The following is a 27,234-nucleotide window of genomic DNA, read 5'->3' as shown; positions in this document are numbered from 1 at the left end:
ATTAATTTATGTTTGGTAGGGTTGGAATAGTCTTTTTTTGAATAGTTCACATAATTTATTTTTTTTAATGAAATTATTATTATATTAAAAATATAAAACCGATATATTTATCACACAAAAAAGTACTGATGGTTATGTCACAAGATCTTAAAATCACATACAAGTAAAAACATTTTAAAACAATTTCTAAACAAAATGAACCCAGAACATGTAATATATGTTATAAAATTAGTGATGAATTCCTATATTTGAATTTGATTAGAAAAGCTAAAATTCTGTTTAAATCAAACTGCCATTCCAGTAAATTGGATTTAACAACAGACACAATGTGACAATATTAGTAAATAATTATAAATTACTAAATTTTAACTTGATTGGAAAGACTTGTTTGTAGTTCGTCACAAACCTGCACAATGGGCTGTGTTGTATGCACCATGAGAATCAAAACCCAGTTTTGAGTGTTACAAGTCTCCATACTTACTACTGTGGAGATAATTACAAAGAAATAATCAAACTAAACATCAATAACAATAACAACATTTAAGCAGTCTGCTGTCATTTTTACTGTACATTTCACTTATTGAATGTAGATCCAAATTTGTAAGAAGCAACAAAACACATTGTTTGTTGAATTTGCATAAGGCTATCTATGATAGCTATCCTTAAGTGATAATATAAAAAGAAGGCAAAGACAGTTAGTCAACACCATCCCCTCTTACCAGACTAGATAGATGGAATATGACTGTCACTTTTATAATGCACCCATAGCTACAGGGTATGCAATGCAAACTAGATGGCCACACTTCACTCGAGACGTACAATATCACCCGTATTATATTTGTAATAGCAGTAATGAGAGTTTTAAACAAATTAGTTTATGTGAATGTTCTTGACATAAAACTTGCATTTTGAAACATGAAATTATCAGTTTTTAAATTTTATGCTGCTTTTAACTTTTCTTAAGAAAATGAAATAGTTGTAGATAATTTATTGTAAACTACATTACAGAGTAGGGGTGTCTAAACCTAAAAAATTCAGGTAATTAAGTAAACATTTAAAAACAGAAATCCAAACTTACAAACAATTCCTAGTTATGTATCTAACTGTTGTACATCACAAGATGAATTTAATAAAAATATAAAGTCATTGTCAAACAGATTATGAAACAAGTTCTTGAAACTTTTAATACAACTTTCACATTAAAATTGAAAATGTTTGTTTTGGAATGTGAAGATGCTATATAATGCCTTAAAACTTTTTTTTTGCTTATGTATATTTAAATTAAATACAGTTACTATAAAATCATTTTAGTATCTGTTTCTAAATTAACAAATGAAATGTATATTTAATTGGTGAATATATAACTTAAGCCTTGAAAATCCTTTCAAGTTACTTCAGTACTTCTTACTGGGATAAGTGCTGTTTGTTAAATAATTAAATTTTACAGTCAAGAATGTTATCTGACTAAATACTTTTTACAGTAATATTCATCATTTTGTTTCTTGAATAACTTTTTTGTGATTTTTTATATTAAGGAGAAATAGAAAACATGCTACTAGTGATTTATGTTTTCTCACATTTATTTAGAGCACCAGTTTACACCAACCACATTCTACACACAGTTCACTTTTTTTTTAAGACCAAAATACTTTCATTTCTGTAACAAGATGGAAGATTTAGCCCACACAAAACAGTGTCTTCAGTTTTTTACAAATCTCTAAATATTTTAAATTACAATGAAAACAAAATAACTAAGAATACAACGAGGGAATACAATTATGTACAAGTTGTACATACTGTAAATATAACTGTAAACATACATTTAAAAATGTAAACTCAATAATGATAAATGATTTATTTGAAAGTTTACATCAAAATAATCTTTTTACAAAAGTAGAAATAACATGTACATATACATTCGTATTGTGTTTTTACAAGTTTATATACAAGGACAGAAATATGAGACATTTTCCATACTATGCTGAATGCATTTAGAAACAAGTTTGTCAAAGAGTAAATTATAACATCATAAAGCCTGTGATTAAAGTCTTTGGAAATTATTAACTTTAATGGTACCTATATTTTTTTAACGTATAACAATTTCCTGTAGAGAAATACTCAAACACAATTGAGAAACACCAATTGCAAAAAAAATATTTTTTTTTATTAAACTGCATTAAAAAATATCCATGAATATGTGTCATACTACAAATTACCAACCCTAAAAAGCAAACTAAACTATATTTAGGTGATGAGGGGGTGCTTTATAATGGGTGTCTTCTTTATTGACCAGTTTCAAAAACATTTTCTACAAGGGTGAAAATAGTTTAAAACATAAAATAGCATTAGTTCAAACCATGGAACTAAGGATTTATTAATAGCTCGTGCTGTGTTTGGTGCTATTTCCAAGTTTCTATACACATGGATAGTATTAACTCTAAGTAGGCTATATGTATCATAAATCAAATAATTACATTTAATTTCTACTTAAACATTAATCAGACCAAACTTTCAGATACTGATCATTAAACACTGAACTCTAAACCTCCTTATATCAAGACAGTCACTATTATGCAGAATACCTTTCACACCACAAACTGGAAAAAGATGAACAAATAGGTGTTTCCTTTATTACTTTATTGAGAAGTCTGAAGTTGGAATTAATCAAAGATAATCTTTCATTATTTATTATATGATGTAAAACTTATTTTAGCAGCAGATAAAAATAATATCTATAACGTACTTCAGAAACTTAATGAAATTTACTCTTCACTTTTCATAAAATACTCGAGTTGTAATTCACAGATTATATTCACAAATTAATATAACTGAAGTGAATTTTACAAATATATTTGTAAGTTTCAAATATGCATCCTATACTTTACTTCTCATTTCTTGAAAAGTATGGAAATAAGTTTACGTATGGCTGATTTCCATAAAGACACACAACTAAATAAGTTTGTATGAAGGTATATAACTAAACTGTAATAAAATTGTATGTTTCACAAAACAACTGAGTTCCAACTTACTTTTTACACTAGTATTTTAAACATAAACAGCTGGAATATTTCTTTATTTGTGTAGAACCTTCATGAAGATATAGAAAAATGATTTATTTAACTTAATGTACTGCATCAAGTTACCACATTGTCTATACTGCATATAGACAAAATTGTTAAAAATATTTTGTAAGCAGCATAGTTATAGAAGTTCAGAAAGATTTTTTGGTCCTACCTCCTAGCCTTAATTGTTATAAAGCACCCATAGCTACAGTGTTTGAAATACAAACCACAGGGCCCCATCTCACTGAACACATGTAATAATACAAACCAATCAATTATACATGTATTAAATTTGTAATGGCAGTAAAGTGAAGCTTAAACAAAATAGTTTATGTGAATGTTCTCGATACGTAAATCTTCTACAATGAAGGTAATAAAGTATATATCTTTTGTAATTAGTAAGGACTGCATGTACAACAACTATCTGAATCAGAATTTTATTTATGTTTTGTATGTGTGTGTACTGTTTAGTATTTTGCACCATACAGAAAAACTTATAAAAAGACCCAAATTAAGTATTGCCATGTCACCAGAATGATTGTCTTGTTTCCTGTTTCTATCAGATCCTCTCTTGTGTCAATATTTACTTATTTTTTTACTATCAATAAGTTCCATTTAAACTTTGTGATAATTTTATTATAATGTAAATAAGAAGTTATGATGAGTGAAAGAAGTCTAATAATAAACACCCAACATCAAGGTCACATCCAATGAATATTTACCTTTCCTAAATGTCAAGATTACCAAAGAAGGTAAACACTTTTCTACGTCTGTTTATTGTGAAAGTACTTTTAAAGGCTTGTATATTATTTTTCATAGTTTTATCCCCAACTTCTTCAAACATTGTCTAGACATGTCACAGAATTTTTAATCTACTTGAATTACTCCATTTTACATGAAGAAATTACATTTCTGCACAAATGCCTGCTTAATAATGCCTGTCGAAATAACTTTCAAAAACATTACACACAAGTTTCTGTAACTGTACACACTGTCATTTCCCATCATTATCTTAGTTCTTTTCATGGGCTGACAGTCCTTGCAAATTAAAAAAAACGCTTCTCTTTAACAAAACTTCTATCATCATATTCAGCTCAAACTAATATGTAGACCTAGCATCCACATTAAACACTCATTTTAATAAAAATATTAACTACCTAAACTTCTTTGTTCATGGATTAGATATCAGTAGATGTGTCGTGAACATAGTCACTTGTATTGGCAAAACAAAACTTAAAAACTAGAGTCTGTGAACATTTAGGAGTAGCTAATAGAACCAACCTTCCACTACTTAAACCTAGCCACTCATCCATTTGCTCACATGTTAAAACCATGTCACAATGTGTACTATAACAATTTCTCTATCATTACTAAAGGATGTTCTGACCTTGACCTCTACATTAAAGACCACCCTTACTTTTAAGGACTTACAAACCTCTTTAGACCTAAAATTATTCCAAACTTACACACAAATTCAGCTATTTCACAACAATATTTTTATTTTTTTTTTTCCTTTACCACTTTACTCAATTACTTAGTAACTAGTGATTAATCGTAATGTAGTTAATAAATATCTTTGTAACACTGTTTTCAGATTTCACCAAAGGTCAAACGTATATTCCAAAATGTTCAAACCTTGTAAATAAAATATTTTGTGTTTTGTCAACTGTCTTCACCTTTATTATTGAGTTATTAGACTTGTACTAACTTTCTCTTTTAGACTTGTTTAAAATACAGGAACAAAATTAATTTTTAGTTGATTTGTAAAGCTGAAAAGGGTAATTTCAAATAGAAAAAAAATCTAAAAATATTTTCTTTTCTTTCTATGAATTACACAGTTCAACCAATTATATATGACAGTAATAAATTATGTAGGAAAATACAAAGTACCATAAAGTAATGTTTCTCAAACCTGAGTCCATGAAAGTACTCCAGTTGTGTCGCAAGCCACGTCAGAAATTTCATATACCCACAGCAACAATCTAAAAAACTCCATCTCAATGAATTAACTATCAGTCCATGGTTAACATAACAAATAGTTCTTGTATCTATGGAATTGCACATCAGACTTCCCTTGGTACATTTCAGTTCCTACTAATCCTTACAGAGTAAACAGATGTAACTGTGATATTTAAAGACAAAGCCCATTTAATACACTCTTATTCTAAAGAATCATGGAAAATCATAATATAACACAAGGTATTTTATGTACGAAATCCCACTAACAACAATCATTGGTCTACTTTGTTACTCTAAATAACTACAAAATGTTGGTAATAAAATTAAAGGTACAAACACTTAAGTCTTTCTATCTTTATAAATATTAATATCCCTGAAAATTCATTAAATGATCCTAGAAGTTTGAGGAAAGCAAGTTGTGTAAACAAAATCATGCAATTGTCTAATATACATAAAGGGTTTAGCAGAAACTATATGATCCTGTATCTCAATATCACCATGTAAGTTTAAATGAAACAGCCTAAAATAAATGGCTATACAAGCACACACTAAAGCATTTATTCACCAAAATGCATCTAAACCACTGCCAACTACTTTCACATGGCTGCATTTCTGTAATCCAGAGGAACTACAGTTGATGATGAGGTTTTGGTTATGACCTTACAAGCGACAACTGTGGCATGATCTAGTTTGCCAGGAACCATTGCTAGCTTTCCCCCAACTTTTTGACGGCGCTTACGTTGTTCGAATTGATTCAAAGCAGCAGCACTATCTTTGTAAAGTTCAGGATCTTCCAAAATCCTTCTCTTAGCTACTGTCAACTTGGTAGCAAAATCAATCAACTGTTCACAAAGCTGACGAGCAGTTTCGCAAAGCCCATCACCTTTGTTCACTCCAAACGTAAGGAGATCTTCCATGCGAAGCAGTGTGAGTTCGTGCCGCTGATGGGCCTCAACCATTGGCGAGGTTATTTCTGTTGGGGGGCAGTGCTTCTCATTGCCATTACTAAATGATTTCTGCAGCATCTTTTCTTTCTGGTTTTGGCTCTCATCAAGGCTTCCCTCTACTGTTGCCACTGGTGCATTTCTTTCAGTCTTTTTTGGAAGAGCAAATTTTCCAACCACAGGGTCAAAATTATCAGAAATCCCATCACTTGTTAAAAACACTATATCACCAGGGTCAACTGTTGTCATGGCAACAGTCAAGTTACTAAGTTCAGGATTCTGTCCATCAACAGGCCCAAGAGCACCAAGAGCATCTCTCATATCTCGCATTGAATAGATGTCATGAGATCCTAAAAATAAAAAAAAAAGAGAGAAAAGTTTTATGTCAACTTCTTGTTCTGTCCAGCTATCTATATTAACTTATTCCACACCAAAAACCTTACTACACAGTTAAATTAGTAAATAATGCCAAGCACTGACAGATATACTGGTTGCTTTACACTACCATAAGAATAGATATTATCCAATAACTAAAAACTACAATATGTTAAGAACTATTAAGAGCATAATAAAATAACAGTTTCTTTCACCCAAGAATAAATATGACTAGACCAATGCTATTGGTCCTCAGATACTAAGACACCATAAAAACAAGTCAGTTGAAGAGTTATATCTTCTACAATGTTAAGTTTCAAATATTAATTAAATGCTGTTTCCAATTAAGGAGTGATTAACAATAACATACTATTTTGTACATTCATAAGACCTCAGTGACTTCACTGTTTGGGTTTCTTTACCCAAATATCCAGGTGCTTTATAGGATCTTCTCCATTTTATTCATACCATAAATAACAGTATTCAAACCCCATTCTTTACTAAATTAAGATACCAAACTCAATTTTTAAACATGACTGTTATGATACGTTACTTGAAACAACTTTCTAAGAACTTGGGTAATGAGAATGTACCTATGAATAAAAGTCTGACAAATGAACTAATTTCTCTGGTTATTGTACAAGTTAACTGATGTGGAAATAAAAACAAACAACCTGACAGTTGATAGCAAGTATGTTCATCAAGCAATGATACAAACAGACAATATATTCAAAATGTTAGAAAAACATGGAAAATTCAAGAAATGAGTTTTCAACAAATATTTGATTCTCTATAACCTGAACTCTTTCAAAATGTAAACATTTCTCTTTCAGCTTGTCCCTAAAGAAGAAAGGTCCACCTTTCAAAATCACTTGAGTTATAAGGCATCAAATTTTTGTTTCAAATATACTATATCTCACAAGTGTATCAGTAATGTTCTGACCTGGGAGGATCCCAAAGAACATTGACCATTTAACACAGTACATTACACAAGCTTACCTACCAGAACTAAAATACACAATTTTAACAGTATTAAAAAGCTGTAATCAACATGTTTTCCTAAGAACTAGAGAAGAAACTAAAAGGAAATGAAACATCTTATTGGCTGATATAATCATATATAACTATAGACAAGACCAAATAAGATTAAACAAGATTTGTAATAATAGCTTAACTGTAATTATTTGTTAAGCAAATTAGGTATTTTCAACAAGGAAAAATAATGGAGATATTTAGTTACAGGTGACATGTATATTATTTAACAAAGTTCTAGAAAAACAAATAATTTGGTGACTTCTTACCTTGAGTGATTTCTCGTACACCAAACTCTTTGCTGTATACATAGGCAAGGCTGTCACCTACATTACAAGTACAAACAATAAATTTGTTGGAATTCTTCATTTCACAAATAATAGCAGCACATAAGGTTGTTAGCATGCCACCTTCTTGAAGAATCAAATTATGAGCTGCATGGAAGGACCGCAGGAGGCAAATAAAAATATCCTGTGATTCAAAAATAGAATATTATAGACGTATATAATTAAAGTCATGTTATAAAACTGCAAATTATTGTTAAACTTTTAAGCCTTTCTAGAACTGCAGAAAAAACAAACCAAATATATAACAATGTCTTTCTTTTATTATCTGCTACAATAACTGTTTGCTGTTTCTTTAATGATTTTTATATAAACTTTCAAAGTTTAAAATATTTTGTTTAAAATAATGCTTACATTTAGCTACCAATTCTCAATTACAATATTTCATGTTTAGTTCCATGCATTTGTATGTCTATTCTAAACACATCTAGTACATTATATTTTTGAATCCTATACTTACAGGCTTGGTCAACTTTACTGATCTTATAACCAGCATGCATCCATGAAACTATAAACAATAACTACAAATATGCTATGTGTACCTTCACAAAATCTGGCAAGCCTGTAAGTATAGGACTAAAAACTATAATGTACAATATGTGTTAGAATAGATGTACAGATGGATGGAACTAAACATGAAGTATTGTAATTGAGAACTGGTAGCTAAACATTAGCATTATTTTAAACACTAGGAGTTTGTTGTACACACAAAATCAATATTTTTACTAAAGATTTACCTGTCAGTTTACAAAGCCAGTTTCAGTGAAACTTGATTTTTATGGTCATAAAAAAGTATTCCTTTCAATCTTACAGTTTTCATTTCATTTACTTAACCTTTAAAAATTTCCTCAATGATTATCAAGGGCTAATTTTTAAGTAAAACTTCATATTTTATCTCTTATTTTCTCTGTGTTAACACTAACTGTTACTAATAATGTAAAGTGAAATGAAACATTGAAAAATATGAAATAAAATAAATACCATACTATCTAGACTCACAGCAGTTCACAACAGACAGTTACAATTATTTGTCCAAACAGCTTAAGTTTCCCATCTTTTTCATTTATCTTCTTTTAATTTTAAGGTTTTGATACCGAACTTTTGTACCTTATCTCACATGGGAAGTAACAGATTGCTGCAAGAGAAGTGCTGATTGAAAATTAATTATTTCCTTTTGAAAGTAAGAAGTTAAAAGTAAGATAACATCAAATGATGAACTATAATCTATGCTTATGTTTTAATGTCAGCTTATTGAAATAAACTGAGGATAATATTGTTCAGCTGAAATTTTAATGTAACTCTATAAAGATTGTGACAACCGTCTTCAACATGTTTCAGGTCCTACAGTTAATGACTTTTTGTGTTTACTTAATGCCGATTATGATGATTACAAATTATTAGCGTAAACCCCATTTATAAATCACGTGAGTGATTTGAAAATTAAATAAGATTAATTAACAGAAACATTATAATTTATTCATATTTTTATAGATAAAAATTTTGCTAGAGGCTTACAAACAATGTGTAATATTACAGTTGTCTAATATTATTTATAATATGAACATGAAATAGCTCGAAAACTGTTTGATTCGTAGTGAATGACTACTTTATTAAGAGCCCCCTATGTGATACTTTAATCATAATAACACAGATTGACTGTAGTATAGGTTCTAAAAGATACAAAAATGTTTTTGTTTCTTTCATACTAGCCTACAAATAGTTGTTGTGAAGTATGAACTGAAAATATTTCACAAATGTTGGCAGAAGACTAGTAACTCTGATGTTAAAAGTTCATTCCAAGTATACATTCACTTATCCAGGTTGACATCCAGTGATTATACTGGAAAAGAAAGTGAACGGAGTCATTGTCATGCTCTCTGAACCAATTACAGTGAGTACTGTGTATAATTTATTATTGCATATCTATCTTGAAATAACCCTTTCCGATTATGGTAAGCTGTTAAAATATTGTCCAATATCTGTTGCTCTTCACAAGTCTTTTCAATTATTCCTTTCAAACAGTTTTCAGCACTTGTTGGTCACAATTTTCTTAGTGTAAGATACGTTTTATTTCAATTTTTATTGTTCATATATTTTGATGACAGATATTTTTGTCCAGTTGGTCTAATAAAAAAGTCTATGATAATGACTCTTCAGCTGCTGAACACTACAAATCACTCTTAACAAAGTCAGAAGTCTCTGCTCTTATGCGCTGACTCTCAAACTAATAACATTACAATATAACTACAGAGCTAAAACAATCAACTGAAATAATTAAATTGTAAAGTCTATTATTCATATGCAAATTAGTGTTCAATAAAAGTGCATAGACAGCCATAATAAAATGGTCAGTAAGTGTACCATGATACATGTACAAAGTGTGTGTTACATGATGATACATGTACAAAGTGTGCGTTACATGATGATACATGTACAAAGTGTTACATGATGATACATGTACAAAGTGTTACATGATGATACATATACAAAGTGTTACATGATGATACATGTACAAAGTGTTACATGTCACCTATTTGATTTATTACTTAACACAAACAAGGTACAATTTAGTTCTCAAGAATATAAAGTAAGAATGAAAGTCATAATTCATAAAGTATTGCCCCTCTCCAATGTAAACAGATCCTTGACAATGTGTGTGTGTGTGAAGATTAAATAAATAAAGACAAGTAGCCATTATTACCTACTTGCTCATTCTATTTTTGTTATGTCAAAGCTATTAATGCTATGTGCCACTATGAATAATTTTGAGCTGCTGATTAGAGTGACGGTAATTGTTTGGCAGCACCTGTTGCTAAAATGTTTTTTTTCTTTTTAAAGTGATTACTACAAAGGTAACTGATTGGCAGCATCCATCCCCAATATTCTGTTTGTTTTCCTATCTGAACTTCTAACTTGTTTTTGCCTGAATGTGCTGACTGAGGTTTGAGGAACAGTGCACTAATCCAATAATAGATGGGGTTGCAATGTCTAAGCAGCCTGGAATTCCAGAAAGTTCCATTTTCAAGTAAACACTCTAGTAGTACATGTTAAAATTATGATATACCACTAGATATTCAAATAGTCTTACCAAGGTGGTTTCTACTTTCCCTCCTTTACGATACAGAGCTTTATTGAGGTAATCTATGCAACCATGAACACCACATCTTGCAGCAAGACAAGACTTTTCCCCCCAGTTCACCCCATCAGCTAACACTAGAAGAGCATTGTTTTCTCGCAAACACACTCCAAATGCATCAGCAATTGGTTCACCTGTGTTTTAATTTAAAAAAAAGAAAGAAAGAGCAAACTGTGGTAAAGTGCTCATTTACAGACCTGTTACACAACCTTTCAACTAATACTTTAAACAGTAAGTTGTACAACACTAAGAATTAAAGTCTACATCTACAACAAGAAATGGTGACAATTACTGTTTACTAATAAGTAACATACTACACAATGAAAATTTTAAAAAATTATATAGCACCCCATGATGCATGGAGTGTTGATAAAGTATAAAACTTGAAGGTAAACCATAACACCTGCAGGTAAAAATGCAAAACTTCCATTAAAAACTGATAAATAAAATACACAATGGATAAGAAAATAAAACAGAAAAAAACAAAAACAAGAAATAGGGGATTACATTTTTATCATTTTTTAATGTTGGGTTTTGGCAAAAATGATATATTTAGGGTTCTAGGTAAAAAACAATACCATTACAAAGTTTGAGAACTACTGTCCAGTAGACGTTTTTGTTTTGTTTACAGCAGAAGAATAACACAAAAGTATCTTTAACATTTAGCATTTCTGTGAAGTAAATAAAGCACACTGTTCTTTGCACTAGTTTTTCAGCTTTCTTGTTATAGATGTAGCTTTATTACAGTTATCAATACACCTTATTGGCACAATAATAACCCTGGTCATTGTACTGTATACTGTACTTATTAAAGAAAATCATTTATACCTTACCTGCATTTTGTTTTGTGACAGGGTGACATTCGTATAGTGTTGTAGCTATGCCATAGGCTTCACTGGATGGTTTATTCCAGTTTTTCAGACCAGCAATCTCCTCTTCCTCTCTAGGAAAGTCCTGTTCTGAAGTTATGTCTCCATTTTGATTATCTTCATTCTTTCTTTTCTCTAAATCTTTGTGACAAATAGACAACGAATAAATGCTATCTATGAATGAAATACTACCAATAGTACATTACAAACAAACAAAGTTGGGAAACAATATTGTAATAGCAAATACTGCTTTAAGAATAAAAACTTCAAAAATCAAATACAAAAAATTGACACTTAATTTTACTTTTTCCAAATCTACTGATTAGTTGAAATTGATAAACATGTGAATTACTCACTGATTAGCCTTCAAGTACTCATTGTACTTTTAAGCAGAATATTTTGCACACAGTATAATGGAGCCAACATCTGTATTCCAATAAAGTTCTATTCTGCTGAGAATGACAATGCAATTTCTTCAATAATTACCCAGGTTTAACTACCAATGTTTAATTCCTATGTCTGACCCTTGTAAACATTTTTCGTGGCTAAAAACTGACAAGTAAATTTTCTGTAAACTTCTTGAGGAAATCACTGATAAACATTCTCAGTTACAGGTGTGTAAATTTATACATCTTCTAATTCCCCCCCCCTCTAAAAATAAAGTAAATAATGAAAGTGATATAATACACAACCTGTTTATGACAGCAATCAGCTTACAAGGGTCAGAAAAGTGCATGTATATAGACATTTCTGATTAGGCATATCAGAATTAATATAACTTCGTTCTTATCCTAACTATAGACATAAAAACAATTTAACAAAATGGTATTATTCCTTGTAAACAATTAGAATATAATGGATATTTTCCTCCTTCAATTGTGAATTCATAATGCATTTTGTTACTGTAAAATAAGTGTCCAAACACAAGTTTCAAACAAAACTTCTGGCTTAACAATGAAATAGACTTCATCTACATGAAAATAACACAGACCTGTGAAGCTTTTAGGTGATTGACTAAAACATGTTACATGTAAGATAAAAACATTCCTAACTAGCAAAACAGTTTTACATTTCAGAGACCAAAATATTCTTCACATTCTGAATATTTATAAAGGCTTATTTTTAAGGCTACAGTTAGAATAAGAAACCAGTTATACTAATTCACATGAATATAATTACAAACCTGTGATATCTTTAAACTGATGGCTCTTATAAACAGGATGTTATCTACTAACATTACTTACTGTTTTGTTTTATTTAAGCAGAATTATGTGTAAACCATGCTACCTTACCAGGATAGCATTTATTTCTCTCTTAAACTTGTATATCCCATATCACAGATTAGGACTAAGACTACATTCAATAGATACGGTGGTATAAGAGTCAGTATCAGTAATCAGTTATGTGGATACTCACCAAACTGCTTTCATTAAATAATCACTAGATGACACCAATATTCAACCAGAGTAAACTGCTCTGAATATTCTAGTTCATATTTTGTGACTATGTCTAGGCCCACAGAAATGGTCTAGCAACTTTCAAAATGTTTTATACCTTTGTGCTTTTAACTGTAAAAAGAGGTGTTTTAGTTGTTGTAATTTAATTAGTGATTAAAAAGAAGTGCAATCAATACAGATGCATGATTTAGCCAATTAGCAATTATAATTAGTGTCATGGAAACTAATTAAACAATCTGAATTATGCCTAAATCAACCACCATGAAAATAATCAACTAATCAGAATTAGATTTCCTGCTTATTACTTAGTATTTAACCAACACCTTTTGTTATGGTTCTTAAACTGGTCACTAAAGGGAAGGCCATTGGTGAATACCTCATAGTCAATTACTTTGTGTTTTGCTTGTAGGTACCATAATATTAGGAACACTGTATTAACCAATTAATTAAATGTATTCAATTACTGGAGCTGAATCATTAATTGTCAAACTCTAGGAGTCAGCACTGTAGTTTGTGTTGTTCAGTGAATTAAGTAGCTGTAAAGTATAATACTAATCATTCAAAAAGAGCAGAGAACAAGTTAGGAACCACCTCACATCAATAATAATAAAAAACAAGACTAAACTGTAAGTACTGTGGCAAAATTTATATATTCAATGCTAGTTATATGAATAACTTCAGAATAATTGCAGTAAATAAGCTAATGAGATATCGTAACACGAAAACTATCAAATGCTCAAGTGTTAACAGACCCAAAGCTAACAGAAGGCCTAGTCTTGTCCCAGTCAGAAAATGTTATCAAAATGTAAATAAAATAGTTTATGATAAATATGATAAAGAACACTATTGTAACTTGATGAAGTAAAAACACTATAGCACCATTTTAAAGTATTTATATCTCATAAACTCTACATTATTTAAGTTTAGAACTGAAAAAGGTTTGTTGCCTTTTAAAACAACAGAACAGCAAAACTATGTGTGTAAATTGATGGTAAGAGCAGTATATGATAGAGGTATAGTGAACATAACCAAAACTTTGGTCAACTACAATCAAGTATACATACATGTCAAGCTATAAACTCCTAAACTGGTATCAACTATAAACTCATCTAAAAGATATTATTAAAGGTTCAAATTGGTAGATGTAATCAAAAAGATGAAACAGTTGTAAATTTCATAACTATTACACCAACTCAAATTGTGTAACAACAAATAAACAAAAGGCTGAAAAAATACATGAGATTATGAAAGGAAAAGTATTGTAATGTTACTTGTAGTGTAACAGATAAAGTTGTTTACAGCAAGAAAAATGGCAGTTACTTCAAGAGAACTAACAAGACAATTACATAGTGTCCACAGAAGTTTAACTCTAGTCTTCAATTTGCATTTAGAAAATATAACAAAGAGGCACAAACTTCTAATTACTGTAAAAGATAATTATCCTTGAATTAGGTTCCCCAGGAATGCATTTTCTTCTGAATATTTACAATGACTTTTGAGAATAAAGCAATAGGTTTCTTTCGTCACGTACTCTGAAGGGAAGCAAATCCTTAAGCCTTTAAAAATTGTAATAAACTTGCACTTTACGCAATATACATGGACACACACACATTCTGAAAACTGCAAACACAAGAAGTCTCTTTTCTTTGATTTCCCACCTACAGACTTATGATACTGACAAAAAAATAAATAAAGGGCTGTAAAATCTGTTTGGTACAGAAAGGAATCTGTAGACTAAATTATTTACATGAAACATTCTAGAGGATGGACCTGCTGATTCATAGCGAAAGAGATTTACTGCTCTAACATGACAGCAATGCTTTTGTGTGTCACTCTCCTCAGCAATGGAGCTTTTGCTAACTTTAGCCTCCCTTCACCTTCTACATGAATAGTGTAATCTTTTAACATACAAGTTTGCATTATATAAAACGATCCAAGAGACATCCTCTAAAAGTAGTCTGGGTTACTGATGCATTCACATAGGATGTTATGCTTTGAGTATCTGACATGGAAGTAAGTCCAAACCAGCTAAAGAGATGGATGAAATTTGTAACAATACTAAAACAAAAATCTACAACAATAGTTAAAGCCAGTTTTTAAAAGTCATATAAAAACAATTTATTTTTGTTTAAATGTTACAGACATTTGTGATCATGGTTGACCAATGTTCAACACATTGTTAATCAATTACTTTTAGAAAAATAGAAAATCACAAGTTCCCATTTTAAATTAATGTCAATACTAATAATGAAGTACAACAAAAATTATTTTTTGAATAACTATTGTGTTAAGTTTAGTATCTTACTATTGTAAACATTAACTCAGCACATGTTTTATTACTTTTGTAGAGTATTAAATGCTCTATTACTATTCAACAGTAGTTTAACTTATCAACATTTAAATAATAAAACTTACAGTAATTTTGAATAATACTTAACTACCAATAATTACTTTAAAACAATGAATAATAAAGTTGCCCAAGAGTCATTAGAATGCTAGTAAGTATACATTACCAGTAAAATTATATATTTTTAATGTAATAATAACTATTTGTTAGTTATAACAAAAATGTGCAACCAATGTGTAAAGAACACACAAAATACTTTGCAATCAAAATCCACACAAAAATCAACAAATTTGAAAGACTGAATTTAACACTATATTCAAAGACTTCTAAATTTTCTCATCCCAAGGCTTTACAAAACATTACATATCCTGATTGAGGTCCTTCATACCATGATCCTATAGATACCGAGTAACTTAATAACATTGTACATCTTGCACATACACTATGGCTTCCCCAACATCTTCTTGTGGCTTCCCATACCCCAGTTTTGGAATCCATGCTCCAGTTGATGATCTATTTCAACTAACATGCAAATACAAACTCTTAATAGTTGGCAAGGCTTGGGTGGAAAAAGAGCACTAAAGACAGGTATGATGATGTAAGTAACAATATGGAGACAGGGATGATGATGTAAGTAACAATATGGAGACAGGGATGATGATGTAATTAACAATATGGAGACAGGGATGATGATGTAATTAACAATATGGAGACAGGGATGATGATGTAATTAACAATATGGAGACAGGGATGATGATGTAAGTAACAATATGGAGACAGGTACTAAGAAGTTTTTTGGATAAAAAACAAAAACAGTCTGATAAATATGTACAATATGTATTGTTTAGTTGAAATGTAGACAGTTGGGACAAAACTATTAAAACTGAATTATTTGAAAAACACCAATTAAAATTTCAACTTATAACAGAAATCTTTTTTATGGTTTCACTCATAGAAGTCTATACCAGTATCTAGCAATATTTATTACGAGCATTTTAGAAAGTAATAAATAGCATAAAAAAAATTCAGAAGGCTAACATGTTGAAGAAGAGAGAAAAAATATATAATGATGGTAATATGTATATAAACCACTAATGTTAGTTATTACTCTAAGATACAGCAGAAAAATAAACTGAAAGTGCTAAAGAATAGGGTTACCAGGAGAACACAGAGCTAAAATAAGATCAGAAGGATGAAAAGACATTTTGATCAATATTGGGAAAGAACATAAAAGTATTCAATATTAGAAATTGGAATAATTTCACTGGTAAAATTAAAAAGCAGGAACCAAAACAAATCATGTCTCACAATAAAACATAGAAAATAAGCTGACTGGAAAACTGGACTTTAAGTGGTAATTTCATGTTAGTAAACATGATGAAAGGAGACAAAGTTGTAAAAAAGGCCTAAAGTATAAGACTGTTTGAAAAAACATAATGGTATGAAAACTGATTCCATTATATGGAAGATACAACTATATGGATATGAAACAGATTCATATAAATAAAATAGAGCTGGTCAATTAATTCCATGACCTAATCAATTACTTCAATTAGTGCCACAATAAATAATTAAACAAAATTAGTTTCCAATTATTCCAACTACCCAAAATGTTGCCATTATGATTTCTTGTTATTATTTTTGATTACTTAACATTCAATCAATTAGTTTCGTGAATCATGAAAATAATGAACTAATCAAATTAGTCTTTCTAATTATTATTTATAATTATCCTAACTGTCTCATGAGAAATAACCAGTTAGTTGAATGTACATGATTACTAAATGTGATGATTAACCAATTATCAAATTTCACTAATCACCCAACCGCAGAATTAATGACACACTTTCACCAGGCAGTTGGACTCTCACCAAGGACAGACCTGGTAATGGAATTTGCTGCTCAAAAATGTAGACAAATTACACATCTACTTATTTCTCAGTTGGAGCTTTTGTAATAGTTTATAACTTTCTTTTCAAAGACTAGTAATTAACACCTCAACATTTTCTTATTTCAGCAGAAGTTTTGTACCTGTTAATAGTCAATTTTCATTCCTTTTCCAAAACTTTCAATGGTTCAAGATGAGATGAAAAAAGTATTACATAAAACACAAATAAATAAAAATCCTACATAAGAAAGAAAATGATACTAATAATTTTGAAAAGCTCTACAAAATAAGTTCAGATAAACAGGGCTGAAATTTTTACCTTCTGGATGGACTCCATTTGTGTTTTGTATATTATCTTGGACCAGGTTTTTAATATTATCACAATTATCTATGTAGTCTTCATCTATAAAGTCAACATCTGGTTCTGATGAGTGAAAAGCTCTTTGAATCCTGTTCACCTTGGTCAGACCTCCAGATGGACCAGTGAAGGCTGCCACAACACTGTCAGACAGTTTACCAATTTCTTTAACTGGCAAGTCATAGCAGGATTTTCCAAAGAAAATTTCTGGTTGCTGTTTTCTTGATTCTCTGAAAAGTGTTGGAAAATTTACCTTATTTTTTAAAAATTTCCTCTGTTAATAAAGGCTATAAAATGAGATTGTAATGCTAATAAATATGTGTGTCTTCAGCTTAACATTAGTTAATCAATACAGCTACCATACTCTTAGTCTCTGAAAGAACTAAAACAAAACAGAACTAATTTTTGTGCAAGATATTTTGGAAAATTATTTTAAAAACTCTAACACTCTGATTTAGTAAAAAAAAATGCTATGGCCACAGTTCCCAAAATGTGATCTGAAAATTTCTAAAAGTCCCAACTGAGTTTCAATGTTACAAAATTGTTACTCAGTCCCGACTGAGTTTTACAAAATATACACTATGTTTGATTAAATGAAAATAATATTTTAATTCAAAATTTTATTACCTTGGATATTTCCTTCAGCATCATTTTTCTATCTTACAAAATCAGTTTTCACATATAGGCATATCTAAATATGGTAGTCTGCAAGTTTGATACATGAAGGGGCTACGAGTTAAAAATGGCTGAGAACCATTGCTGGAGATAACAACCTTAAACATCCATCAACAAGTTTTCATAGTTAAAATAAAACTGATTTAAAGATTAAATGAATTTACTGACAATATTACAGGCTAAAGTTAAATTACAAGTACTAACACAGCAGTGTTTTATATGACATGACTACTTCCATACAACCATAAAAACGAGATACATGACTTGCTTTAACTATATTTGTAGTAAAAAAATGCTTAGAATACAAGTTTAATGCATTTACACCTCTTCAATAAAATATTCTTGTGAACAACTAAATATATCTTATTCTCCCTGTATTTCTTGTGCAACTTAATGTTGCATTTCATTTTCTAAAATCAGAAGTAACAAACACTACATGATTGTACAGTGACGACTGGTATCACACCTGAAACATGTTTTCTACAACTTATAAAACACTTTCATTCTCCACCAGTGACAAAACAACTACATCTCAACAATCCCAGTGGAAAGACATTTATCTATATATCCTGTGCATCACAGTACCCTTAATGTTCAAGTATTAATCATATATTTTAAATAGCAGCAATAAAGCATGCTCATAAAACTAACATTCCATAGTCTCAAAATAACTGGATTTTTTTTAATACTAGCATTAAAACTGTAACTTTTAACTTGGTAATGAAATTTTATAGAAGGTAGGAATAAAACAAATTACCATACACTTATGAGATAGTTTCACATACTAATTATTTTGAGAAGCCAACCAACATACTCAGCAAAATAAAATTCCAGTTGTAATCAAGGATATGTTCCTGGGATCTTACTTCCCAGCAACAACTTTCCCATCTTTTTTAACAATACAATGGTTTTCTACTGAGAAAATGAAATGGTTATTCAGAATTCAAGACACATTTTCCTGCCTGCATTATTTTTGTTGTAGTAAACTATTATCACGTAACTGGGAGATGCCCCCCTCTCCATGTTAACTTTGATACACATATGCAAATAAGATCTTTGCTTTTTTCTTCAGTGTTTTTCCTATGTTCCACTGCTTATGGGACCACTGTCTCCTTGTATCAAAATTCTGAGGAGCATGGAAAAAAATGTCTGTGGTTTAGTTTATTTTCATCAGAAATTTTGGGTCTGCTGGTTTCTGATGCTTTGCCAGCTATTGAATATTTATCTGTATACATACTACTAATGTATTCTTGTAAAATATTTGTAAATAACATGACATTTTGTTAAAGAGATTATTAATACAGATTGTATAAGTTTCCAGTAGCAAGCATGCATAAGCAATTACATTAGACAATTGAGATAGATGTATATATTATAATCAACTATGTACTTAATGAAACATTTTTTTCAAATGATGCTGTTATAAGATTTTATACTATCAGTTTTATTTAAGCTACATGTACATTTTGGGAACAAATGTTTTGAGCAAAGTAAGAAATATTATTATTTCACATGATAGTCCTGAAATTCTTCCACTCCTGCTGTGCAGACACAAATAAGATCCTTGTTCATATCACCAGTGTTGCTCCTAGGTTCTACATGTTAAGGACCCATGTCTTCTCGTATCAACCCTTTTGCTGCATTAGTCTGATATATCCAAATAAACATTTATACCCACTGACTATAAGATTCATTTACCCCACAGCTAACAAATATTTTACTTCTTCTGCAGTATCCAGGAATATCTCCTAGTCTCACTTTGAATTTCATACAATATTATGGTAATGGCCTTGTAAATGGTAAAAGATGAAATAAATTTAGTCAAATTTATTAATTAAAACATGAGTACAAAAACAACTTGTTTGATAAAATATGGGCCTACTTATGAAAATGCACATTTGCCATCAAGATTACAAGTGTGCCAATTAATCCGCATGGTACCATTTTCAAGCAATACACTTAAAAAGCATGAGATACCTGCATTTTGGGCACAACACTATATACAATATAAAGGATAGTTAAACAAACATGACAATGCATCACTAGCTATGCAACAACCCATTACTGAAATGATCTATAGGATAGTACAGATTAAAAAAAATGGAATAAATTTTTCCAACAATTGTTGTATCTCCCAACACAGTCCAGATGTTTTTCATAATTTACAATATTATGAAAGCACTTAAATCATCTATAAATCAAAACAAAGTACTTGTACAGTATATCTTACAAGTACATTAAAAAACTTGTATTTTGTTAAACTGACTGAAAACCAGTATCAATCTAACAACAACAACCACAGGTAAAAGCTTTTACTACACATAAATAACAGCTAACATGAAAGCATAAAACAAAAGATATTTATTAATTTAAAAATAATTCATTATCAATTTATTATTGCAAATATTCTAACCATCATCAAACAAAAATAAACAAACATGTAAACATAATGTCAGATGAAAAAGCACAATCCTTGAAGTGATTTGTGCCGATACATGAGGCTTGGGTTATTTCAAGAGGTGGAAATCACTTTAGGAATAAAGCAGCACAGTTAAAGAACTGATGTGAAATAGTACAGAGAACTATAATCATTAGCTTAAACTTAGAGTTCTAATATATATATATATATGTGTGTGTGTGTGTGTGTGTGTGTGTGTGTGTGTAAACATTTGGTGAAAGTAAATCAACTTCAATAAAACAATGAAAGTCACACAAATGTTTCCAATTGAAATTAAATTTTGATCCATATTTTTTAAACGTATAATATACACTAGGTACAAACTGTTTAGTTGGATAGAACAAAGTTTGGTAGAAAAACTGAATCTCACAAAAGATTTCAAACATTTCAATTTCTTCCACAAAACTATATTTAAAATTAAGTTCATAATGCCTCTCAGGTATTTTGAGCAAGTTTCTTATAATAGTTACTTATTATTGTGTGTAAATAAGGCAACCAGTTTTCTTAAAGGCCAATCCAAATTTGTAATAATTTAATCAAACATTACACAATGAGTGTTGAGAACATTGATTTTTAACAGCTTTTACTAATACCAAATAATACTCTGAATTAATAATAAAAAAATGTTAACAATTACATTCTGAAAATAAATAATTTAGGTCTCAGAAGTATTGTTCAGACATAATAATGTAAGTACAAAATGTTTTAAATATCTGATAGTGAATGACAATATAAGTGATTTCTTATTGATTTTGGTCAATAGACTTATGAACATGGAAACTACTTAAAAATAACATAATGCTGATTTTTGTTGCTTGAAGAACAAAGTGTCCTCAAAGTTACTTATTACCCTCACGTCACCTAGTTTAACTTTAAAAGAACGAAATTTAACTTCTGGGCGTCCTCACCCGCTTAAATATTTCTGAATGAAAGTTCCCGAAGTAGATGTACAACTGGTGTTTACGTCGCATTCTCTTCCTGACCCAGAAGAAGCTTGTCTTAGGAATTCAACAACTTTCTCTCGCAAAGTTGGCATTGAATTGATCACAACTGAGATAGAGAGCTACTATTTTGTAACTTACTAATAGCTCTACTTATTTTAACAATACGAATGCACCAGAAACTTTTCTACCGTTAACTTGATACACCTGCAAATTATCAAAACCTATTTTTCAACCTTATCGCATAACAGCAGAACTAACTTATCTCATCCCTGTTCACCTATAAAAGAAACTGTGGAAAACAAAGGGTGCTTCACTGCGCCACACAGTGGCTAACTTTGAAAATAAAATAGTAGTCAAGCTTTAACAGTTAAGCCTACAGTAATGCTTTCAAATTACAATATTTATATAATTTGTTGTTCCTTAACCCAGCGTATTTTCATTTGAATAGCCCTTAAATTGTTGTTATATATCGTTATAATGGCACTCGTCATTTGTCTCTTGTTTCTGCTCTTTAAGAGCAGCTTTTAAAAGTAATTGAAGCTTATTATGTGTCATAAACCCTAAAGAGGGTGTAATATACAATGACGGAAGCGTTGGCGTCAATAACTCTATAGATATTTAAAGTACAATAACAAGACTTTTAGACGGAGCTAAACTTTTTCTTTTAACAGATAATTTAGTTTATGAACAGTTCTTATTTTTCCCAGTCCGTACATTTTCACTAAAATTAATTTATTTTAGATTTAAATGGGAAAGGTTTATCCAACATTTATCTTCTACAATTTTAAAGTCGATTGTATATAATATATATGATTATCTTTTCTCCCACGGACCTATTATTGCTTGCTTTTTTGTTGTTGTTCTTAGTTAATGAATTATTTATAATTACGAAGCGACACTTTTGTGGAAAAATAAAATAAGTATATGAAGTTATACATGACTACGTTAAAACATATTAACAAAATTAAAGTTGTGTACATTATATTTTATCAATAATATTAACAGTTAATGTTCCTTTTACCTCATGAAGATAGAATCACAAAAGATATAAATGTCAACATGCAAACTTGAGAAGCTTACAACAATTCATATTTTTAGTTGTACTTTTATTCGAATATAAATTTCTATAAACGTTAAAATCGTATTTCCAAATTCAAAATGTAATTCAATTTTACAGAACAATTGCCTATTTTCTGGGTACAAAATTTAAATAAACCAGTCAAGTTTCATACTTGTTATCCGAGTCTTGTGATTCATTTTTCTTTAATTTCTGATGGCATATTTAGATAATACAAGTTACTTAGTCGGTGTGTTTATTTCAGCTATTCGTATAAAGCTATACAAGAGTTACCATCGCAAACAGTCCTTAACTTTGCTATAAAGTAGGCTGCTTGTCAACATCAGCGACCGCCAACGCTTGAGATACTCTAATCGCATAGTAACTTAGAGTCTTCGTCTTAGGCCCGGCATTGCCAGGTGGGTTAAGGCGTGCGAGTCGTAATCTGAGGGTCGCGGGTTCGCATCCCCGTCGCGCCAAACATGCTTGCCCTTTTATCTGTAGGGGCGTTATAATGTACGGTCAATCCAACTATTCGTTGGTAAAAGAGTAGACCAAGAGTTGCCGGTGGGTGGTAATGACTAGCTGCCTCTCCTCTAGTCTTACACTTCTAAATTAGGGACGGCTAGCGCATGTAGCCCTCGAGTAGCTTTACGTGAAATTCAGAAAACAGTCTTCGTCTTAGAACGTAATCACGGATCCATGATGTTGTGGAACGAACTACACCCTCGAATTTATATTCCGGAACGTTAATTACTGGACCACACCCAATCCAGTATGATTAGTAGTTTGTTATTTTCTTCTAATGCGTTATACACACATCAGTAGCTAAAATCCACAAATAAGTTTTAAATACTATTTTAGTATCTCGTACTGAAATATAAGCTTTTAAAAGATGAGCTTAATTTCGTGTTTCAGTTAATTTTATCACATATTTATGAATTAATGTATTGTTGCACGATTCATATTTTTATTCATGGGAGTCCACAGAAATATTTTAAAGGAGAATGAGCAAAACATCTATGTAGGAGATAAGCTTTTAGACTGTAAGTCAACAGACTAATCACAAATATGTGATATATGCTTAAACACAAACAAATTTGCAGTTTAATGTTAAGTTTACATCAGAATACGAGCATGTTTGTTTGTTTTTAATGCAAGGGGGGCAAATTTTTCTTCTGTCCCTTTCTGCGGGCGCCCATGTTCTTATTTGGAGTATTTTCAGACAGATGGTATATGATACTTCTGTTTTTCTAGTGTTTAATCTTCCATAAAAATAGATCACCTGAAATTATCTTAAGCCTATTTCTTAGCGAGTATTGGGGTTAAACACAAATTAAGGTCAACTTGAGATCCATGTGAAGATTGAATGTGAGATTTGATGAATTATGAAACAGTTATAAACTACCTTTAAACATTTCTAGCATCCTCGAGTTTGTCAAACCTATGCTTCGCGAAAGTGAGAATATTTATATAAGAGTTTTTATTGAACGAAAAGGCTTCTGTATTTGTTTGTTTTGTTTTTTTTATTTCGCGCAAAGTTACACGAGGGCTACCTGCGCTAGCCGTCTCTGATTTTGAAGTGTAAGAGTAGAGAGAAGGCAACTAGTCATCACCACCTACCCACTGCCAACTCTTGGGCTGTTCTTTTACCAACGAATAGTGGGGATAACCGTAACATTATAACGCCTCCATGGCTGAAAAGGCGAGCACGTTTGGTGCGAGGGGATTCGCACCCACGACCCTCAGATTACGAGTCGAACGCTTTAACCCATCTGGCCATGCCGGGCCTGAACGAAAATGCACTTTTACTTATAAGGTTTTTAATCTTCCAACCCAGTTGTATGCAGTAAATATATATATATCCCCTTCCCTCACTCACTTCCTATATGCGCTTTATCATGATGATGACTCAATATTTATGTAAGTACATGAATACGTAAAAACTGTACGTAATACAAACTAAAGGGAGAATAGAAGTATGGTTTCTTTTTCAAACGTTAGTAATATAGGTGCTCTATCGTTACGATTTTTTCCAATAATTCTGTGAAAATTAGCATGTAGAATTATGGCAAAAATTATTTTGCTGATTTATGTATTTCAGAATATTTCATGAACTTGGCAACATGTAGTTGTACGCTCATTTTGACATTAGCTTTCTAGTGATAATGTAAATAATCTTGGCGTTGAATTTATTTTTTGCACGTGTTTTCTAGTGGTAGGTAAAAGTAAGTAGAATACCCTACCCACTGTCATTCACATACAACTTTATATAAAAAAATACTTCTTTTTTCAGTTAAAATAGTTAAACATTCTCGCTTTCTTTAAATATCGATATAAAATTAATTTAAACTTTCTGTTTTAACTACAACAAAATATAATATCAAAGAAAGATCACTTTTCACGTGAGATTCATTATATCTCTCTCTCGGTGTTTGGGTATGATATGTTCATACCCTGGAGGGTCAGGTTCTCTTTGACCTCAGATTCGTTATCTCTCTCTCTCGGTGTTTGGGTAAGATATGTTCATACCCTGAAGGGTAAGGTTCTCTTTGACCTCAGATTCATTATCTCTCTCTCGGTGTTTGGGTAAGATATGTTCATACCCTGTAGGGTCAGGTTCTCTTTGACCTCTTTCTCCTTCCCGTACTTATGGTCTTGCAGTATTGGAATTTGTAATTATTGAGCTGAATAGTATTCTGATCCTTCTCAGGGCAATGTCCATGTATTGTGGTACATATATAGTTATTATTTTGCTCTATCAGCAGAATGTCAAGTTTGTTGGTGGTACTTTTATTGTTATTATTATTTAATATTTATTATTATTATTATTTAATATTTATTATTATTATTATTTAATATTTATTATTATTATTATTTAATATTTATCATTGTAATTATTTAATATTTATTATTATTATTATTATTTAATATTTATTATTATTATTTTATGTATTTATTTATTTTTATGTTTAAAATATAAATTGACTGGGGAGATATGTTTAGGACTAACTTCATCATGTATGAGGTACCTATCTAGTTCGCATAGAGGTTCTTTTTTCATCCAATTTTTATCGAACTATGTTGTTGTACTATGTAGGAGTCTATCTGGTATGGTTGGTATGTTCAAATATTTGTGTGTGAATTGAGATGATGTAGTTCTTGGAACTCTGTATGCTGTTGTGAGGAGTGTGTTTTGTATTGCTTGTAGTTTGGTTTTAATTATTTTATTGCTTACAGTTATCCATGCTGGAGCTGCGTAGTCTATTACTGGTCTAATATATGTTTTGTAGATTTTTAGTATGTTGTCTGTAGATGCTCCACTGTTTTTACCAGTTGGACTCCTAGCATAGTTAGTTCTTCGCCAGACTTTATTTTTAATTTCGTTCACATGATTGATCCAAGTTAGTTTTGAATCATAGGTCAGACCTAAAAATTTTGCCGATGGAGCAGTCTGAAGTAGTGTGTCATTCATATATAATTCTGGCTGTTGTTTTTTGTGTTTTGTCAATTTCGTACAGACTACGAGCTGTATTTTTGCTGTGTTTAATTTTATTCTATATTTTTGACAGTATTCACTTATTCTATTTAGCTTGCGGTTGTATGTTGGTGGTTGCTATCGTTGGTGTTGCGGCACTTTTCCAGACTGACACATCATCTGCGAACTGTGAAGAGAATCCATGACTTGGATCCTTTAATGGCATATTGTTTACATACACGATGAAGCAATTAAAGGCGAACCACCCCTCCCTGAGTGACTCCAGCTTCTGGAGTAAAATACTCAGAAAAGGTACCCTCAACATTCACTCTACAATTTCTATTTTCTAAAAAGTTAGATAGCCAGCGAATAATTCCACGCGGTAATCCCATTTCATTTATTACGAATCTTAGACCATCGTGCCATACAGTGCCGAATGCTTTCTCGATATCAAAGAAACAAGCGACAGTGCATTTTTTTTTTATTGAAACTATTTATTATAGTTTCGGTTAATCTGATCAGGTGGCCTGTCGTTTGTCTAAATTTCCTGAATCCATTTTGTTCTTTTAGTAATTTTGATTTTATTTCCAAGAATATGGAGAGTCTATTATTGATTATTCTTTCGAGAATTTTGTCAACACAGCTGGTTAGGCTAATTGGTCGGTAGTTGTTCGGTTTATTTGCTGGCTTTCCTTCCTTATGGAACATTAATATATTAGCGAGCTTCCAAGAAACTGGGATGTATCCTGAGGATAGAGATAGATTAAAAAGTGTTTTTAGGTGGTCAAACTCCCTGGCAAGCACAAGGATGTTCCTTTATTAGATTCATTGTATTAAGTCTGTTCGCTTGT

The 27,234-nt window shown here is 30.8% G+C and overlaps 1 protein-coding gene across 1 annotated transcript; it reads right to left on the bottom strand.

Moving 5' to 3' along the window:
• Nucleotides 1-1,562: 1,562 nt before the first annotated feature.
• Nucleotides 1,563-22,155, bottom strand: LOC143245139 (PP2C-like domain-containing protein CG9801). The gene is made up of 6 exons (XM_076491076.1): nt 21,813-22,155; nt 17,733-18,001; nt 11,686-11,862; nt 10,805-10,986; nt 7,642-7,843; nt 1,563-6,315 (listed from the first exon to the last, which is right to left on the bottom strand). Exons 1-6 carry the CDS (start codon nt 21,938-21,940, stop codon nt 5,618-5,620), a joined length of 1,656 nt encoding a protein of 551 aa, XP_076347191.1. The 5' UTR covers nt 21,941-22,155; the 3' UTR covers nt 1,563-5,617.
• Nucleotides 22,156-27,234: the final 5,079 nt, after the last annotated feature.

The sequence above is a fragment of the Tachypleus tridentatus genome, chromosome 2 (assembly GCF_004210375.1).
Source record: "Tachypleus tridentatus isolate NWPU-2018 chromosome 2, ASM421037v1, whole genome shotgun sequence".
NCBI classification, from domain to species: Eukaryota; Metazoa; Arthropoda; class Merostomata; order Xiphosura; family Limulidae; genus Tachypleus; species Tachypleus tridentatus.
The sequence above is the reverse complement of the archived record's forward strand: the minus strand, read 5'-3'. Positions and strand labels throughout refer to the sequence as shown.

What these genes read in the sequence shown, in the direction of transcription:
- LOC143245139 (XM_076491076.1), bottom strand. Translation starts at nt 21,940, where the DNA reads ATGCCAACTTTGCGAGAGAAAGTTGTTGAATTCCTAAGACAAGCTTCT. An exon ending in ATTCAGAAATATTTAAGCGG is followed by an intron (nt 18,002 to 21,812) that starts GTGAGGACGCCC and finishes AACACTTTTCAG; the next exon opens with AGAATCAAGAAAACAGCAAC. An exon ending in TGTACGAGAAATCACTCAAG is followed by an intron (nt 6,316 to 7,641) that starts GTAAGAAGTCAC and finishes TTTTATTTTTAG; the next exon opens with GATCTCATGACATCTATTCA.